Source organism: Myotis yumanensis, unplaced genomic scaffold (genome assembly GCF_028538775.1).
Source record: "Myotis yumanensis isolate MYYU_CA2020_CCGP unplaced genomic scaffold, mMyoYum1.0.hap1 SCAF_1, whole genome shotgun sequence".
Classification (NCBI taxonomy): domain Eukaryota; kingdom Metazoa; phylum Chordata; class Mammalia; order Chiroptera; family Vespertilionidae; genus Myotis; species Myotis yumanensis.
Genome location: NW_027223752.1, coordinates 62278202 through 62297836, shown reverse-complemented (window position 1 = coordinate 62297836; position 19635 = coordinate 62278202). Strand labels below are relative to the sequence as shown.

At 45.1% G+C, this 19635-nt stretch overlaps 1 protein-coding gene across 1 annotated transcript in view; it reads right to left on the bottom strand.

Annotated features, from left to right (window-relative positions):
• MYO5C (myosin VC) overlaps nt 1–19635 on the bottom strand; it is a 90922-nt gene that overhangs the window by 11596 nt on the left and 59691 nt on the right. The window contains exons 25-35 of the mRNA XM_070422669.1: nt 18518–18698; nt 16397–16490; nt 15982–16045; nt 15816–15896; nt 13729–13909; nt 11592–11685; nt 10914–11113; nt 6878–6965; nt 4275–4373; nt 2904–3058; nt 1028–1117 (exon numbers count right to left, since the gene is read on the bottom strand). Coding sequence (XP_070278770.1) covers nt 1028–1117; nt 2904–3058; nt 4275–4373; nt 6878–6965; nt 10914–11113; nt 11592–11685; nt 13729–13909; nt 15816–15896; nt 15982–16045; nt 16397–16490; nt 18518–18698 — 1327 coding nt within the window. The remainder of the gene's footprint in view (nt 1–1027; nt 1118–2903; nt 3059–4274; nt 4374–6877; nt 6966–10913; nt 11114–11591; nt 11686–13728; nt 13910–15815; nt 15897–15981; nt 16046–16396; nt 16491–18517; nt 18699–19635) is intronic.

Below are 19635 nucleotides of genomic sequence, written 5' to 3'. Positions count from 1 at the left end.
TAAAAGCATAATTGTAAATTCTAAATTTGAATTGTAAGAGTTTAGAAGAAAGTAAGAGAATATCTTCATGATCTCATGGTAGGGGAGAATTTCTTGAAACATATAACATAAGGATAGATTTAAGTACATAAAAATTCAAAAACTGGGTATGAAAAAGAACTCCATAAATAAAATTAGAAGATACACCACAATCTATCCATAATATATAAGATTTTCTATAAGTAAATAAGAAAAAATCACCCCTAAAAGAATAAAGAATAGATGTAAATAGGTAGTTTAAACGGGAACCCAAATGACCAATAAGCATATGAAATGATGCTTGATCTCACTGGCATCAAGTAATTTCAATTGAAGTCAACAAGGTATTGTTTTATGCCCATGAGCTTGGTCAATAAGGTCTGTCAATACTAAGTGCTGGTGAAGGTCTGAGACACTGGAAACTTCATACACTACTGAGTGAGACACTTTATAAAATGGTGCAACTATTTTGGAGAGCAGTAAAAACCCTGAAAGCCATTTTGTTATTATTTAACCAATGAAATTCTGCTCTGTGAATACTTGGAGGTGGAAAACTCCTTTATGATGTCAGTCCCTTCAAAATGGCCAAGGATTTACGGACTATGAGGGAACAACCAGAATTTTATAGAGAACAGCTCTGAACAAACAGGCATATTGAACTAAAGGCTGTAGTTTAGAGTCATAATACTAAAAACTTCAGAATTTCACAATCAGAAAGAAACTTAAAAATCATCTAGTCTACCCCATTGATTTAAAACTCAAGGATACTGAGGCTCAGTACCATGCCCAAAGTCTAAGCCTCTTTTTAGAAGTCTTCTGCTTGCCACTTCTGTTACCTGGTGATTGGAGGTTGACCTCTTGGGTGTGGAGGAGGCCAGAAAGCCAGTGAGGGCAGAGGCTGTCCCTGGAGCTGGGTGCCCCAATTCCTACCCCTGTAGTGAGCTCTGGCTCATGAGGAGGTTATAGACTGGCAGTCGGCACAGAACACAGAGCAGGCAAGCATTCCTACCTCTTCTCCACTGTACTGCTTCAGGCAATTGAGGAAATGACAAGTATTGGAAAGCCAAAAGGACAGCATCTCAAAGTCTTCTAAATGCTCCTTAAAAACACACACACACAACAAAACAAAACAAGAAAAGACAAAGGTGGAGTTGGTGATTACTGGTGCCTCTGAGCAACATCAGCCTTACCTTACCTGTTGGTTAGTTAGTGTCTTTGCCCAAAATGGAGTCCTCTTTTATTCACTAAAGCCTTTATTAAATTTGTGCTATAATGATAGGCCCTTATGTTATTGAGCAGGTTACTTGTTTGAAGCTTAAATGGGGCCCTGCAGGAATACCACAGAAATGTCAATCTCGGGCCTTGCCTTCCAAAGTTCCCACTCCACTGGGAGGATGGACATAACATATGGGACACAGTAATTAGGTGGCCGATTGCCCATGTGGTAGATGTAGACTGTGCTCAGAGGATGGAGGGACCATGGGAAACCAGGGCAGCTGAGAAAACCTGAGAGAAGTGAGGGGATGGTCCTCCTTGAAAGCGGGGGACAGACAAAAGCTCAGGATCCAGGACTGTTGGGATGATGCTACTGCTTCTTTCCATTTAAGGAGAACAGGAATTACAGCAATACCACTGGATTCAGCAAGAGGAATCACTGGTGGTCTTTTTGTGGAGTGACGGAGTAGAAGCCAGATGGCAAGGGATAAAAAAGAGAACTGGTGAAGAGCACTAGTTTAAACACTTTTGGCAGTCGGGGGGGCAGGGGGTTGGAGGCAAAGGAACCATGGCTAAGGGTGTGGGTCCAAGTGAGGGTTGCTTCAATGTGCTGTGCACCAGAGCGGAAGGGGCAGATACTGGCATCAGCAAAGGCATAGGACAGGGAGCTGCTGGGGAAGCTGAGACAGAAGATGCTGGTGGGAAAGTATTTATACTCCTCATGTCAGGCATCTTTCACTTTCTAAATATTTAAAATTCCAGAGCAGCAAGACGGGGCAAATACTGTGTGTCTGCATCTTGGGATACAATGCAAGTGTGTCCTAAGAAAACCTGATTTATGAAAATATGGACAGGGGAAATATCCACATATGGGAGGCCCTTCCTAGGACGCTCTGGTGGCTACTGTGAAGACAGAGACAATAAAGGACCCAGGACCAAACAAATGCTAATTTTCTCCTCTTAACTCGAGATGAATTCTTGGTACAAAATTTTTGGGAGGGGAGGGAAGAATTACTCTAACCTCTCATGCATCCACTGCTTTTATTCTTCTCTTTCCCTAGGATATTTAAAATAGGATTTAATTACTCATGATTCTACTAGAACATATATTTTACTAAAAGTGAGACAGGACATTTTGCAACTAAAAATTCAAATATATCCCAACATCAAAGATTGCTCCCCACGTGGAAGGGGAATGAAAATATTGGATCTGTATTTTACTGCTTTCTACTAACATGCAGCTCTTCTTTGTTTCTGAGTTGGGACTAAGGGTGCACAATGTAGTTTTAGAAGGGACAGTTATAGATGAGTAATTTTTCAGGCCTTCCCATTCCTCACCTTTCCTACATTACACACTTCCTACATTACAGCCAGAACTCTGACACCCTGAGGGGATAGAAATAGTGTGTGTGTGTGTGTGTGTGTGGCTACGAGGCTGTAATCGCACAGGTAAGGCTTCAAGGTCAATTGGCAGATCCTACCCTTGGGGATCCCTGACCTAACTTGTCTTTCCCTAACAACTTGGCTTCTTTCACCGATTGGGCCTCAGACTGGTTCGAGGAATCATGTGGTTCACCAAAGCCAGGAGTGAAGGATGGGCATCTGGTCATCCCCACAGATGTTGCTAAAGGACCTATAATTCCAAGGGCAATGTCAAAGGTAGTTCCTACCTTAACCACTTGCTTGATGCCATTAATGATACTGTTCATGAGGGACTTGAGCATGCTGGCGTCATTGAGAGAGTCTGCGTAGCGTACACACATGAACAGGATGTGAGCCGGCAGCCCGGGGATCATGTTCACCACCACGCCGCGGGGCTTCAGGTCTGGAGCGGAAAGAGTCAGTGAGGATGACCGCTGTGGTTAGCTCTCTCCCGAAGGAACCTCTGACTATGGGGAGGGGTTATTTGCTTTTCTGTGCCCGATGCACTCGATGCAATGCCTGAATGCACAGGCATATCTTTTCTGTTTGAGGAATTTAGTTTGGCTCTTCTTTTGGCAAAAATGTTCAGATGCTACCTGCTCCTCTTCTCATTTGCAAAGTGCCTTCTCCCTGGTGTGGAGACCCCGGATTTCAGATCTCTAGCGTAAGAGAGGAACCGCAGTTCCAAGCACCCCACCCTCATCTCTATGACGAGGATGCAATACGATCTCTGCCTTGAATCTGGAAAACAGGAGCACAACAGTCCCACAGAGGAGGCCTTGCCGGCTTGGAGAGGAGAGAGTGGTGGGGAGACAGGTGGGATGAAGGGGAGAGAGAAGCTTTATAGAACAAATTAAGATAAGCAAACAAAGACCTCTCAGTGGCTGCATAAAAACGGGGGCGACAAAGAGGAGGCTCCAAAGCTGTGCCGAAGCGAGGGTGGGAAGGAAGGGTAGGGGTGCTCCTTCCTCCCTTAGATGAGGCGGTAGTAAGGCTGCACAGCGGCTTCCCGCTCTGAGATCCTGGGACCAGTTGATAAAGAGGCATGTGGTTGTCATGGTGAAGACAGTCTCGTCCCATTAGTTCTCAGACCACCAACCCTTGAGCATGATGCACATGGACATTCCTGCAACCAGGGTGTTGCTGGGAAGCCCGTCACATTGCCTGCAAATACACTTCTCAGCAGAAGTCAAAGAGGGCACAGGAGCCACGCTCACTCCCACCAGGGACCCTGTTCTGAGACCCGAAGCTGCGGAAGCGGGTCTTCTATCCGGGCCCTGTGATTAGGGCTGGGAGGAGGTTAGGGTAGTGCTTCTCAGCTGAGGACAATGCATCCCCACGGGGTATTGGCAATGTCTGGAGATACCTTTTTATTGTCATGACTAGAAGCTGCTACTGGCTTCTACAGGTGGAAGCCAAGGATGCCTCTCAATATCCTACAATGCACAGCACCCCAAACAAAGAATTATCTGCTCAACATGGCTGAGACTGAGAAACTCCGGGCTAGGGCAAGAAGCAATGAAAGAAGAGAAGGGACTGCCAGCACTCAGGACTGTGGCAATGGCTGATGTTCAAGTTTGCAAAATAAAGCCAAAATTCAGAGTTCCAGGTTTCACTACCAAGAATGAGGTTTTGAATGAGCTTGGCCTCGTCTTCCCTCTTGTACTCCAGCATTCCCAGGTACTCCTTGGGTCCCGAGGACAAGTGCATATCATTGGCTGTAGACAGAGGTAAACAATTAGTTAAACACTCAATAACAACACCCACAGGATTTATAATAGGACTCTTATCTCCTTCTACCCTATTCTGACTGGTTGGCACCGGAACTTCTGGGGATTTCAGATCAATGAAAACTTTCTTGAGTGCTGAAGAATTTCTTCTGATAGTGATTCTTATCTGTGAGTATATCAGTGAGTATAGCTTCTGCTGAAAAGGTTGAGTTATCCTTGAAGAAATCCTTATGAGTGCCTGGTTCGCATCCAGCACACTGGGATACAAAAGCAATCCAAGAGGTGGCCCCTGTCTTTAAGATCTGATGCTACAGTTAAGGAAGCAAGATTCATGAAACAGTTGGTTTGGAAAGTACCAAAGTGCATGACCCTGAGGAGACTGTATTAGGATCCCATGTGCTGTAAGAAATTAACATGCAGTGACTTAAAACAACACAAAATTTTAATCTTATAGTTCTGGAGATCAGAAGATTAAAATGGATCTCATAGGGATCAATCAATCAATCAGCAGAGCTGTGCTCCTCCTAAAAGCTGTAGGGGGAGAATCCATTACTTGCCTTTTCTTGCTTCCAGAGGCTATCTGAATTCCTTGGCTTGTGGCCACATCACTCTAATCTCTGCTTCCACATCATATCTCCTCTCCATCTACTTCTGTTTTCATATCACCTTCTCTCTCTCTGACATTCCTGCCTCTCTTATGATATTGGGTCCATGTGGATAATCCAGGATAACCTTCCCATCTCAAGACCCTTAACTTAATCCACCTGCAGATCTCTTCTGCCATGTAAGGTGACATATTCACAGGCTCCCAGGACTGGGAGAGGGACATTTTGGGTGGGCCACAGTCTACCTTCTGGTCCCCAAAGATTCATGTACATTCTGAGAGAATGAGGTCTGATGACAGAAGCAGAGTTAAGAGAGTCAGAAAGGTTTCAAAAATGCCATGCTTCTGAATTTTAAGATGGGGGAGGGGCACACAAGCCAAGGTATGTGGTGGCCTTTAAAAGCTGGCAAAGGCCAGGGAATGGATTCTCCCTTGAAGGCTCCAGAAGAAATGCTGCCTGGCTGATTTTAGCACAGTGAACGCCATTCTGGACTTCGGACCTCCAGGTCTCTAAGAGGATAAATCTGCACTCTCTCAAGTCACTAATTTTGTGGTGATGTTATAGCAGCCACAGGAAATTAACACAAGGGCCATAAGGATTCACACAGAGATGAACTGAAGCTGTTGAAAATGCTTCTTGAAGGAGGTAGCACTCCAGTTGGGCCAAGAGAAGTAAGTAGCCTTTGGTGGATGAAAAAGAAGGTGGTGTAGATAAAGAGTTACAGAACTCTCTTCCTACTGCGTGAGAATTTCTCTTTGAACTTACTAGCTCTGTTCCCTTGGAGACTGATAAAGGTAGAGTGTCAACTGCTTTACTAAGCAACACTGTTTATGGTAAGCATGACCTCTGGCCCTGGCTGGGTGGCTCATCCTGTTTCTCTCATATTAATGTCTCTCTCCCTCCCTCCCTCTTTCCTCCTTCTCTCTCTAAAATCAATAAAAACATATCCTTGGATGAGAATTTTAAAAAAGGATTCAATAAGAATAAAAAAAGAATGATCTCTGATTGGTAAATTGCATCTGGACCAGGGAGAACAATAAATGAAGCAGATGTATCTGATAAGGATACTTTGGGTATTCTTTTTTTTAAAATCTTCATTGTTGAAAGTATTACATAGGTCCTCCTTTCCCCCTTAACTTTGGGTATTCTTGAGTGTGAAGACTTATATGTGGGCATGTTCCTTGCAGGAACCTGGAAGCTAATGCCACCTATGCAGTGTTTAGGAGATATTGGCTTCCCACCAACAGTCATGTGAATGAGTTTGAAGCAGATCCTTTAGCCCCGTTTAGCCTTCAGATGACTGTGTCCCTGTTGTCGACTTGACTGCAACTCAGAGCCAGAAGCACTGAGCTAAGCTGCTTCTAGATTCTTGACCATTAGAAACTGTGTGTAGCAACACACAGTGTTTGTGGTTTTAAGTTGCTAAGTTTGGGGTAATTTGCTATGACAATAGAAAACTAATACAGGAAGGGAAGCTCATGCATTTCTGCTTTAGACATGTTGAGTTGGAGGTGATAAGAGAAAGGCAAAGGAGGTAATCTTAGAGGCAAAAGAACTGAGACTTTAGCAAAGAGGTGAGGAGTGGGAGGTACGCTGTGGAAGTCCTTATGCAGAGATGGCAGTTCATTCATCCATTCCAACAATGAGGACACAACGAGGGTTGGGAAGGACAGACGTGGTATTATCTGAGGAGTGGTGAGCGATCTGCCTGCCTCAAAGGATCTTTCTTTCCATTCCCCATCACTGAGCCCCAAACCCTGCCAGTTGAGAATCATTCCTTTGGGTTTCAAAGACTTTGGGCCACATCAAAAACTAAACATTTCGTCAGCACATGTTGACCTTAGCTGAAAGTTCAAGAAATAAGAAAATGAATGTTATTTCTCCCACCTTTTCCAATTGTCTTAGTTAGACTCTTGACTTGGTCTTGTAGCTTTTTAATCACTCTGTCCTTCATGTCTAACTCTTCTTCGAGATCCTGCAGAGATCAAAAGAAACAAGATCATTAGCTTAGAAGCATCTAAATTGATTTTTTGGTAATAGCTTTATTGAGCTATAATTTGCACCCAATTCACATATAGTTTATAGATTACTATACTACACAATGGTTTGTATATAGTCTGTGTGTAATCATCACCATCATCTAATTCCAGAACATTTCATCATACCAAAAAGAGCCTGTGACTTTTAGCCGTCACCCCCTGGTCTCCCATTCCTTCCCAGCTCCTGGCTACCATTAACCTACTTTTGTCTCTATCTACCCTTGTGCCTGGCTTCTCTCATTACTGTTTTTAAGGTTTCTTCATGCTGTAGCCTGTATCAGTACCTCATTCCTTTTTGTGTCTGAATAATATCCTATTGTGTGCATACACCACACTTATCTTGATCTGTTTTCCCCTTAATAAAATAATGTCCATTGTAGAGAATTAAAAAACATGAATGTGGGAAAGTAAGCTCCCTGAATGTCAGAAGCTGGAGGCGGAGAAACTCTTCAGAGGTTGGAGTCCTGGCTTTGACCTTCCTTCCTGAAAAGGGGTGGCCTTGCCCAGGCTGATTTTGGCTCAAGAACAGGGAGAGTCTGGGATTCCTATAAATATTTCCTCTAAAGGGCACAGGGTCTTCAGGTTCTTCCTGAATCCCAGGGGCTTTGGCACAGGAAGGAATTGGGCCCCTCCAGCTCAGCAATGCCCACCACGCAGTCACTGCGGCCCTGCGCCCCCTCGGGCCTCCTGGGCAGAGGGAAATCGTGCTGTTTCTCCCTTGTGGCCACCTCTTTCCCTGCTACCACCTTTGGAACTTTATCTGGCCTTTGAAGTGGGGGTGTGGGTATACTGTCTTATAACTTGAGCCCATCCTATTATACGTCTAAAAACCAAAAAAGGCACCCATCAATCCATAATCTGGAAGAAACCACTGCTCACATTTTATTTCACTCCTTTCTTTTTTCCAATATGGCACATGTATGTTTTATAAAATTGGGATCATACTGTATGTGAAGTTTTATATCCTATATTTTTCTCGAATTATAGTGCAGATACCTTCCCATGTCTGATAACATACCCAAACCGTCATTTTAATGGATACAGTAATATACAGTAATTAACCTACCCACTTTTATTGGACATCCACTTTATTCCCCTCTTTTTTTTTTTTGGTTATGATTATTAACACTATTGTTTGTCCACATATCTGATTACTTACTAGGAATAGAATCTTAGTGGTTCATCACGGAGTTAAAGGGAATGCACCTCCCTAGAGAGCTTATACCAGTTTATGCCGGGAGTTTATCCAGTATCTAGAAGGGTTCAGGAATCTGGAGAAGGGGCTGCGGTAAATTATTAGAGTCTAGAGACGAAACATAATTTTGAAAGGCATTTTGGGGAACCAGAGGAGACTCAGCTAAAGAAACCAAGTCCTTCTGTCTCTCTGGACCCCTTGCTTTTTATTAACACAAATTGTCCTAAAGCAAGGTAGATATACATATCAAAGGCAAGGTTTAGCATACAGAATCCATTGTCAGATTGGGGGAACTGCCTATGGCTGTTCAGGTATTTGGCCAGCAGGAGGCAATAACATGTAGATTGAAATGCCCTCAGCTGTCTGGCAGCAAGAAATCATTTATGCATCCTTTTCAGGTTTGGGGAAATGCCTTTGGCCATTCCAATAGGTAATAACATGATTTTCCAGCCCTTGCTGAAGGCTCAAGGTCCACCAACCTTTTGATGAACTTCTTGCATTTATGACCTGCTGGAATTAGCTTCCGGCAAGTTTATGTTCCCAGAAACCATATGTGATGACAGTCTCACCAGCACCATAAGATCTCTATTATTTCAGGGGCAAACATATTATCTAGTTTTAATTTAGAATTTCTTTGATAAATAGTGAGATGATCACTAAAAGTTTTTATTATTTTTTTTAATAAGGATTTTCTTTGACTTAAAGGATCAGATATGGGATTAAATAGTGTACCCTCAAAATTCATGTCCACTGAGAACCCCTGAGTGTGACCTCATTTGGAAATAGGGTCTTTGCTGTTGTAATTAAACCACAGATCAATATGATAACTTGCTGGATTGGGGTGGGTTCTGAATCCAATGAGACTGTCCTTATAACAGAGATAAAGGGCACACAGAGATACAGAGGGGAGGCCACGTGAAGGGACAGCAGAGATTGGGGGTGCGCTGTCACAAACCAAGAATGTCAGGTGACTCCAGGAGCTGGGAGAGGCAAGGAAATCCTCTCCCCTGGAGACTCTGGAGGAATGTGGCTAGGCCAACACCTTGAACTTGGACTTCTGGCCTTTACAAGTATGAGAGGACATGTTTCTATTGTTCTAAGCCACCCAGTTTGTTGTACTTTGTTATGGGAGCTCTAGGAAACTAATACAGTTAAGCCTCACTTGTGGGTAAAATCAGCACCTAATTTATAGGAATTATATTCCTTTGTGGCATATTCATTGGCTCGTTGGTAGCACTGAGGCTCCTCATTGGTTTAGGGGGAGTTTGTTGGAAGGACCATGTAGATATAAAACAGGAAGCTATGACTGTTCCCCAGCTCAGGGTGGAGGCAGCAGGCTGGCCTGTCCCCACCTGGGAACAGAGCCACACACCTGGGGCTCCTGAGAGGGGCACTGCGTGGGACCTCACTGGTCCAGGAGCATCCGGAACAAACTCACACAAATCCCACACAATTAGGGCCTGATACATACCCAGAGGGACACACTCACAGCTAAGGAATGACAGTTCACACGGGACAAGACGTGCAACACACACATGGCCCACCCCCGTTACCACTGGCCCCAACTGAGACCCAGGACACGCCGGCAGGCAGGACATCCTCACACAGGCTCAGTGGACAGCTGTTCATTTGGTGTGAGTTGATGAGTCTATTCTCTGAGGAAGTTGTGTCCCCTGAGAAAAGATGGCCATCATCTGGGCGCCCCTGACTGGAATGTGTTATTTCCTGTTAGATATCAAACTCCCTGGATTCCTCTTTTTATTTTTATTTTATTTTATTTTTGCCAGTAGTTAAAAAGAAGTTTTTTGTTTTTGTTTTTTGCCAGTAGTTAAAAAGAAGTTTTTTGTTGTTTTTTTGCCAGTAGTTAAAAAGAAGTGTTTTTTTTTGTTTGTTTTTTTGCCAGTAGTTAAAAAGGTTTTTTTTGTTTTGTTTTGTTTTTTGTGGATTCCTCTTTTAAAATATAATCATTCTTCAAAGTCAAATCCTGACAATGTAAAATATAATTTCACCCTACCATGGTTTTCCTGTAAGATAGAAAATGGGGGGGCCCTGACCATGGGGAGCAGGGCCTGTGGGCATGTCCAGGTGCCCACTGCCCTGGTAAGCCCTCCCCTGGGCATGTTGTAGAGGCTGCCCGGCCTGGAAGGGCCTCAGTTTCCAGCCCCCAGGAAAGCACCCCAGCTGCTACTTTAGTGTGTCTCAGTCTTGTAGGCTTCACACACCAATTAATATCAAAAGAATCGCTGGGGACCGACATAGAGTTGCCAAATTTCATTTTGACAAGGGCCTCTTCAATTTGATGAAGATTTTCATGATTTAAAGTCTGTTGCCTACTACCATGGTCATTTCATGGAAGAACATTTTGTCTATGAAATTTGTAGGAAGGACATACCCCCAGGAGAACACATGGACATCGTCTTCCCAGATGGGTGCCGCCATGGGACAGCATGCAGGACCCCTGCACCCCACCTCCCTTTGCTTTATCAGGCACGTCCCTGTGAGCCCTGAGCCTCCCCTGAGTGGGCTCAACCTCAGAGACCACCTGTCTTTTGCAAAAGGAAACAGAGTGCTCTGACAGTGGCTTTGGTCCACAGCTGCTCAGTGTGTGCTCCAGGTGGCCTGTCCCCCCTTCTGTGACATCTGCGCACAGGCAGGCAGTCATTTATCAACAACTTCGTCCACTCCTCACCCTGTTCTCCATAGTGAGACGAGACGCTTCCTGCCGGAGGCTACTCTCCACTTTGGGTTCAGTTTCAACCTGTTTCTCCAAGCCCTCGCTGACCTCTGGCATTGCATGAATGTCATCCATCAGCTTCTCCTTCCCTTTGGGGTGTATTCCCTCTTCTTTTCGAGTGTGATTCAACTCATCAGAAAATTCTTCTAATTTTCCTACGGTGAGAAGAACTGTCAGTACTTGGGGCCATATCACTGGATTCCGATTGGGGCTTGGTCCTATGTATAGTCGTCAGGGGTCCTAAGCTGCATCCAGCCAGAGATTAGGTTTTGTTTGGCATAAACAATGTTTAAAATATTTTTAAGTCATTGTTTAAAACTTGATATTTCACATAAAATTTTTATTTCACATAAAAATGGCTTCTCTTAAAAAACAAAAACCAAAAAACCAGGACTATCAAGCAACACTGGGCCTGCATGCCTATGTGGCAACAATCCCCAGAGCTTGAGGCAGCTTCCCCCTTTTGGTGCCCATGCACCTTATTGCACCCTCCACCCAGCCCACTCCTCACATTCACGCCACTGCCTGGCCCACGGGAGGTCAGAGTGTGAGACCCCGAGTGCAGTGACTTCTGTCATGTCCTGGGTGGAGAAAACCTTTTTCTAAAAGCAGGTCCCTGAGGGGTCCAGTTACCTCTCATGTTTTCAGTCTGTTCATTCAGACGGGTTTCAAGGTCTTGCTTCTGTTTCTCCAGTTCTGAGATTTGCTGTTTAAAGTCTGGGATCATCTTTAGAGAAAAATTAGAAATATTAGACTATGAAATACTTTCATCTATGAACTTTAAAATCTCAGAGCTCATCAGAAGCAAACCCAACTGCTGAGGAGTTTAACCCCATGGAACATACATCTAATCTATAATAATAAAAGTGTAATGTGCTAATTTGACTGGACATCCTTACGGACATCCTTCAGGACAACCTTTGGGACGAAGCTTGGGCTGTGAGGGAAGCCCGGGTCCCGGGTGCCAGAGAGAAGCTGGTACTGGCAGCTGGGGGGAAGGAAGGCCTACTCTTGCACGAATTTCGTGCATTGGGCCTCTAGTGAATTGTATAAGAAGGCCAGCTAAGACATTATACTCCATTGGTATCATGATTTTTTACCTCGAGACCTATATCGTCACAAGAAATACCAGCACGCTCAGAGAAAGCGGTTCCACACAGCCGGTCCCCATCAGGATGTCTCCCGGAGGGAAGGGTGTGTAGTGGTGGGGCAGGGGCGGATGGGAATTCTATGCTGAGCTGAGGGAGGGTGATGTGAGGAGGTGGCAGCCAGCCTCTCTGGTCCAGACCCAGAGACCTCACCTCTTCATCTAGGGATGGACCACCTCAAGGGGGTCGCACTGCGCCCTCTGCATTCCAGGCGTGGCTCAATCCTTTGTCCTTGTCCGCCTGTATAGTTTTTTAAATGTCTGTCACCTCTACCCTCAGGCAGGTAAAAACAGTTTTTCTGTTGCCCAAGTTTATAAAAACACCCACACCGCTAATGCTCAAATGAAGAATACTTGTTTGATTATGCAATTGGATTTCAACGCGGATTCCTCATGAAAGTTTCACTCAAGGACCAAACAAAGATGTGAAGGTCCTTACTCCTGCTCCACGTGTTGGCTATGCCGGGGCCACAGCTCCTCACCTGCTGGCACAGACCCGAGAGGTCCTAGTAGTTCGAGGTTAGGCAGAGGAGCAGGAGACAGCAAAGAAGCTGAGAAGGGGCAGCCTGTGAATGGCAAAGAGGATGAGAAACCTAGGAGAGGGTGGTGCCCTGGGAGACAACGAGGAGGACGGAAATGAACCCTCTGTGCTCAGCTGGATGCAGACAGACCAGTTTAATGGTAGGGGCACATGGCAAAATGGGGTGGCCACAGAGCAAATGGGAGGTGAATGGAGAGATGGCAGTTGGATGGCTGCTGAGAAGTCTGACAACTCTCCCAAAGAAATGGGGTGGTGCCCTGGCTGGCACAGCCCAGTGGTTAGAGTGTCGGCCTGAGCACTGACAGGTCATAGGTTCCACCGGTCCAGGGCACGCACCTGGGTTGCAGGTTGATTCCCTGGCCCTGGTTGGAGAGCGTATGGGAAGCAATCAACCGATGTGTCTCTCAAATCAATGTGTCTGTGTCTCTCTCTCTCTCTCTCTCTCTCTCTCTCTCTTTTCCTCCCCCCTCCCCCCTTCCCTTCCATTTTCTCTAAAAAACAAAAGGAAAAAAATATCCGTGGGTGAGGATTACCAAAAAAGAAAAAGGAAAGAAGAAAGAAATGGAGTGGTAGCTACCAGGGATGTGGGGCCAAGAAAGGGATAGTTTTGAGTGAGGAGATTTCTGAAGCCTTTCTCCATGCCAGTAGGCATGAGGTAGAAGAAGGGATGAGACATGTGCAGGAGGAAAGAATGGGCATCACAAGAGGGAAGGCCTCTGAAAAGGTGAGATGAGAAGCAGGAGTAGAGGCTGACCTGAATGCATGTCCCTCTTGAATTATCCTTTTACCTTAATGTTGCTTTTGTCAATTTCCAAGGGGTATTGGCTAGATTTAGAACACACACACACACACACACACACACACAGAATGTGGACCCATCCTATGGAAAAGACACATACTCTCAAATCAGAGTGCTCTCCAGCCTGGGGTAATATAAGTTTCTCTTCTGACCCAAGTATTTCACTCCTAGAAAACATAAGTCTGATCCATTGTTTTATTGCCAAGAAACTGCATATGACTTGGCTAATGAATAACATTTCTAGAATAGTGCCCACAACCGGGACCCACGGCTGAGACCATACCATGTTTTCTGATGTCAGCCTGGTAACTTCATGACGAATACTTTCATTGATGTCATTCTCTTCTCTAAATAATTTCTGCAGGTGGTTTATTTCTTGACTTAGATGCACCACTTTGAAGTTCAAAGCTTCTATCTCCTTTTCATAGCAATCCTTCTGGGACTGGAAGTGGCTCTCCAAGACGCTGTTGGAAGAGGGGCCGAGAAATTAGCCACTTGGTCTTCACTCTGAGTGTGTGCACGTGCAGCAGTTATGAAAACCCACCACTAGAGCCAAGTGCTAAGTACAGAGAGCATACTTATGTGCACATCGTTACAGGCTTTGGAACTAGGAACACAGAATTATAAAATTTAGAAAGCATATGTGGCATTAACATGCAGTTAATAACAAATATTACTTTAGACATTATTAAAGTTACATTTTTACTCTAATAGTTTAAAAAATGTCTGTAGGATGCAATAATGGTAAAGATACATTTCATCATACATTTGCCAAAACCAACAGGATATATAACATCAAAAGTGAACCTTAATGTAAACTAATGACTCTGGGTGTCAACGTAGGTTCATCAGTTTTAACAAATGTAACCTTGCCCTGGCCAGTTGGTTGGGCATCATTCCGTGCACTGAAAGGCTGCCAGTTCGATTCCTGGTCAGGGCCCGTGCCCGGGTTGCAGGCTTGATTCCTGGTGGGAGGCATGCAGGAGGCAGCCGATTAATGTTTTCCTCTCACATAGAGGTTTCTCTCTCTTCCTCCTTCTCCCTCCCTCCCTCTCTCTTTAAAAATCAATTTTAGCCCTGACCGGTTTGGCTCAGTGGATAGAGTGTCGCCCTGTGGGCTGAAGGGTCCGGGGTTCGATTCCGGCCAAGGGCATGTACCTTGGTTGCGGGCACATCCCCAGTTGGGGGTATGCAAGAGGCAGCTGATCGATGTTTCTCTCTCATCGATGTTTCTAACTCTCTATCCCTCTCCCTTCCTCTCTGTGAAAAATCAATAAATTATATTTTTTAAAAAATCAATTTTAAAAATCTTTAAAACAACAACAAATGTAAGCTCTGCTTGGAGATATTGATAATGGCTGTGTATGTGTGGGGGTCGGAAGTATATGAGAAATCTCTGAACTTTTGCTCAATTTTACTGTAAGCCTAGCACTACTCTAAAAATAAAGTTTATTAATGTAAAAAATGCATCAAACTTTAAATTTAAACACACCTATTTGTCTATAGCAACACTGGCTACCTTAGCTATAATAATAAAAGCATAATATACTAATTAGACCGGACTTCCTTCCAGACGACCTTCTAGATGAAGCCGGGGCTGCGAGGGAAGCCCGGGTCCTGGGTGCCAGAGGGAAGCCAGTGCCAGCAGCCAGGGGAAGGAAATCCTACTCTTGCATGAATTTCATGCATCGGGCCTTTAGTCCTATATTATAAAAGGGAAATATGCAAATTGACCCTAACAGCAGAACAACCCAGAATGACCAGTTGCTATGACACGCACAGCTCAACACAGGAGCTGCCCCCCGGTGGTCAATGTGTCCCACAGTGGCAGTTTCACTCAGCCACAGACTGGGCTGACGGCTGCAAGCACAGTGGCAGTGGTGGGAGCCTCTCCTGCCTCCTTGGCAGTGCTAAGGATGTCTGAGGGGGCCTAAGCCGCAGTCAGACATCCCACGAGGGCTCCTGGGCTGCCAGAGGGATGTCTGACTGCCAGCTTAGGCCTGATCCCCCCGGGAAGCGGGCCTAAGTTGGCAGGTGGACATCCCCTGAGGGGTCCCAGACTGCCAGAGGGTACAGGTTGGGCTGAGGGACTCCCCTCACCTCCCCTGAGTGCACAAATTTTCATGTACCAGGTTTCTAGTTTGATATAATCAGTTTTACTGTATAGGTTATGCATTTTATCACTCAGCATTTTATCCCATAAAGAGTGTTCTTTGTTACCAATTACTCAAAGAAATATTTCCAGTGATTATTAGATCATTCTACTGTAAGAAATTATTTTATGTATCAAATCTATGTAAGACAAACTTTTCACTTTCCAATAGTCTTATTATCTCTGGGGGAAAAAGAAACCCTGGGGGAATTCCTTACCGGGTTGCTTTCTTTAGTCCTTCATAAGCAAACCAAAGTTCTCCATCCTCATTTAAATGTTCCAAATCTTCCACAGACAGCCTGGAAAATAAGGAGGGTAAGAAAGTCTATCATCTCTCTCATGTGTTACACGTTTCTAAATGTTTGATAATGCAAAAATGATTACCTGCTTCTCACGTCTGCAATGTCATAGCTTTCGAGAAGTTGCTTGGTGATCTCTGACATCTTTTCTGAGAGGAAAAGGCAGAGCTGGTATAAATTACATTCTTGCCTGATTTCTCCTGTTCCCTTTCTAGGGCCCAGTTACCTTCACAGAGTCTCCAGCTAACCATCCCATCAGCCAAGAAGCTGACCAGCTATTTAACCCACCAGCTATCCAACCAACCAACCAACCAACCAACCAACCAAACAACCAACCAACCAACTAGCTACGGAGCCAACCGGCTAGTCAGCCTGCCATATATCCAACCAACCAGCTAACCAACCAGCCTCATGCCAGTCAAAGGAGCATTTCCTCACCAGGGACACTTATGATACATTCAGTCTGCACCCATGGGCTTGGTGCCTCGTAGTTTTGTTACCTCTCATTTCCCGTTTTTGCGACTGCACATGTTTTTCCACGTCTATCTTCTGTGTCTGAAGTAGCTCTATCTCCTTTTCAAACTCAGAGATTGTCTGAATCACAGCAATGACCAGGTGAAGAAAAAAGAGCTTTTGTAATTTTTATCAAACAGAGGGAACACTCTTACAGCACCGTCTACTCAGGCAGGGTGTCCTCACTGCTGCTTCTTGGCTAAACTCTTGATAAACCATCCCTGCCCATACATACAGCGTGGCCTTGATACATGTTTAACTGCCCCCAAATACTGTTAATTATTTCCAGATCTACTTGGTTGTATCAACAGAATTGGTTTCCCTACTTAAAGGGAAACGATAACTAATTACTACAAGCTTTGGTGGGGTGGGGAGGAAGGAGAGCCCAGAGAAGGAAATTCAAAGGGGCTGATTATCTTTCGCCGTAGGATGGAATCCTGGATGTGGGCAAGCCCGCCACGTTTGGAAGTGTGGGTTTGGGCTCCAGCTGGGTTTAGGAGTGGCGCAGCGGCAGAGCCAGGCGCACCCAGGATTTGGGGGGTGGCCACGGGGTGTGCCGGGGTCCCCTGAGGGGCAGCCCTGGTTGGGGGCGGGGGGCTGTATTCTGCCTTTCACCTATCGACTCAGCTTGAGTAAGGATGTCAGGGTTGTGCTTGCAGCTATGGGAGCTATGCAGAGGTGACTAAGCCCGTGCTGACATTTCTCAGTTAGTGTAAGTGTTTAAGGCCTACATACAACTCCTGTTTCTACAGGGCATGGGAAAGGAGATCAAAGTGACATTTGCTGGTCATTTTACATACACAACCTCTTCCTTAAAACAGGCCCAGAGGGTGACTAGGGTGACCTTTTACAGGTTAGAAAACTGAAGCTGCACAGAGTAAACGGCCTGTTCAGGATCACACGGCAAGTTGATGGGGTGCCAGGACTATCCAATCTGAAAGCCCTGCTTTCTGTAATGGTTCAGTCATTGTTACCAGTTGTAAGTGGATTTATACAGATGGATTATAACACAGATAACTTGATGATGATACATTCACTTTCTTTGCAAATGAGACTAATCGCCACACTGGAGAGTCTGGACCACAGTTTTAGGTACCAAAGAGGAAGTGACAAATATCGGTGCCTCACTCCAAGTATAGCCATACCATTTCCCAAGATGCAGACAGTAGCCAGATGGCCTGACTTCCAGAGGGACAGCAGTCTCATGTGACTGCTGAGAGTGAGGCAGTCACAGGGCTGGGTGGTCCCACCCCCCGCTCTCAGCATCAGGGGCCCAAGGCCCAGAGAATACAGACAGCTCCGCTGTGGAGTTCACAGGCAACGCCGGGGTGATTCTTAGCGCTCTTCTGAACCATGAATGGCTCTTCCATGACAATCAGATAATATTTGCAAAATCTTCACAAACATTCTACTCACATGTGTTTCACATATTCAGTGGAAGCTTAAAAACTTTCCCACCTTGCAGAGAAATGTTTTGCATTTAACAACACAGGGACATTCTGGTGGGGAAGGAACTCCAGTTAAGCCTGACTGTCCAAGCATGCATCATTGCTTTTGTGAGAGTTTCTGGTAGCAGTTTAAAATGTAAGATTCTGACAGTACGGCAATGTAATTTTAATACAGGCATTTATAGGTATACTGAGGCCTGGTGCACAAATTCCCAGTTGAGGGGACAATTTGCATATTAGCCTTTTATTATATAGGATAACACCATGATGGATTGTGTAAGAGCTTATGTCCATTTGTAATTTAATTTGGACGTATTCTCTAGGTCAACATATTTGAGTAACTTTATGTAAATGTAATTTAAAAAAGAGAGCTGACCTTTAAAATAGGAAAAGCCATTATTGCTAAATCAAAGGTGGTTGGGGGTTTATACTGGGAGGAACTGAAGCAATCAGGGTCCTTTCACTTCTGGCTTCACACATGCATTTGCATTTAGTTGTCTGATCCTGTGGGAAAGTGAAGCTGCTCCCCCTTCACCACCCCCCGCACACACACACCCGCCTCCCTCCCCCCCCACACACATACCCCTCCCCCCCACTCCCACACACACACCCTGTGCAGTGACCTGACTCAGAGAGAGCTGGGGAAGTGGAAGCCTCTACCTTGGCCTGCTGGCTCAGCCGGGCCACCTCCCCCTGCAGGCCAGCCGAGGTGGCCCGCTCCTCCTCCAGCTGGCGCTGAAGTTGCATTTTCTCATCCTTGAGAGCTTTGATTTCTTCTTTCAAAGAGCACATCTGCTTCTCATAGTCCTGTGTTTTCAGTTCAAAACTTTTTTCAAGAAGTCTAGGCAGCAAAAGGAAAAATAATTCAGAATTGTCTCTAAAGTCTTTACCCTGAGGTAGAACGATACATCATTTTGAAAATAAGAGGAGACTCCAGAAAGGAGACAAGTTAATTAGGATCTATTGTGACAGTTCCCATAATAATGGCCTTATTTTTAGCTGACGGTTTCCTGTCCCCTTAAGGAAAGGAAGCTTCTTACACTTTCTGATCTGAGAAGTGTGGCTCTAACACAGTCCCGCACAGAGGAAACACAGCACAGAAGGTTGAACTTAAAGTCTCAGTGGTGGTTGGGGCACTGTATTCCCAAAGCCATCCCAGTTCCATGTGGCCCCCCATGGAGGGGCCACTTCCCTCAGCAAAGACCTTGGCACATTCAGCCAAGTCCTGGCCCCTGCCACGTCCCAAGGATCCTGGAGGGCTTTGGCCTGGTCCTACCCAAGTTAGTGTAGTCATTTAATATGTCGAAGCATCCAGCCCTTCAAAGACTCTAGAACAGCGGTTCTCAACCTGTGGGTCGCGACCCCTTTGGCGGTCGAACGACCCTTTCACAGGGGTCGCCCAAGACCATCCTGCATATCAGATATTTACATTACGATTCATAACAGTAGCAACATTACAGTTATGAAGTAGCAACCAAAATAATTTTATGGTTGGGTCACAACATGAGGAACTGTATTTAAAGGGCCAGAAGGTTGAGAACCACTGCTCTAGAATAAGTTTCAGCAAATTCAGGTGCCCCAACTTCCATGAAAACCCAATTCCTCGTGAGATGGTTGCTGAATTAAATACGGATGAATGACCAAGAAAATATCTGAAGAGAGATCCATGATCTAAACCAGCCAACACAGTGCACAGCAGCCCAGTGAGAACTGAAGCAGACCTAGGGGTTCTGAGTTTATGAGTTATCATTCTACTTGCTAAACTGTCGACGGGTTTA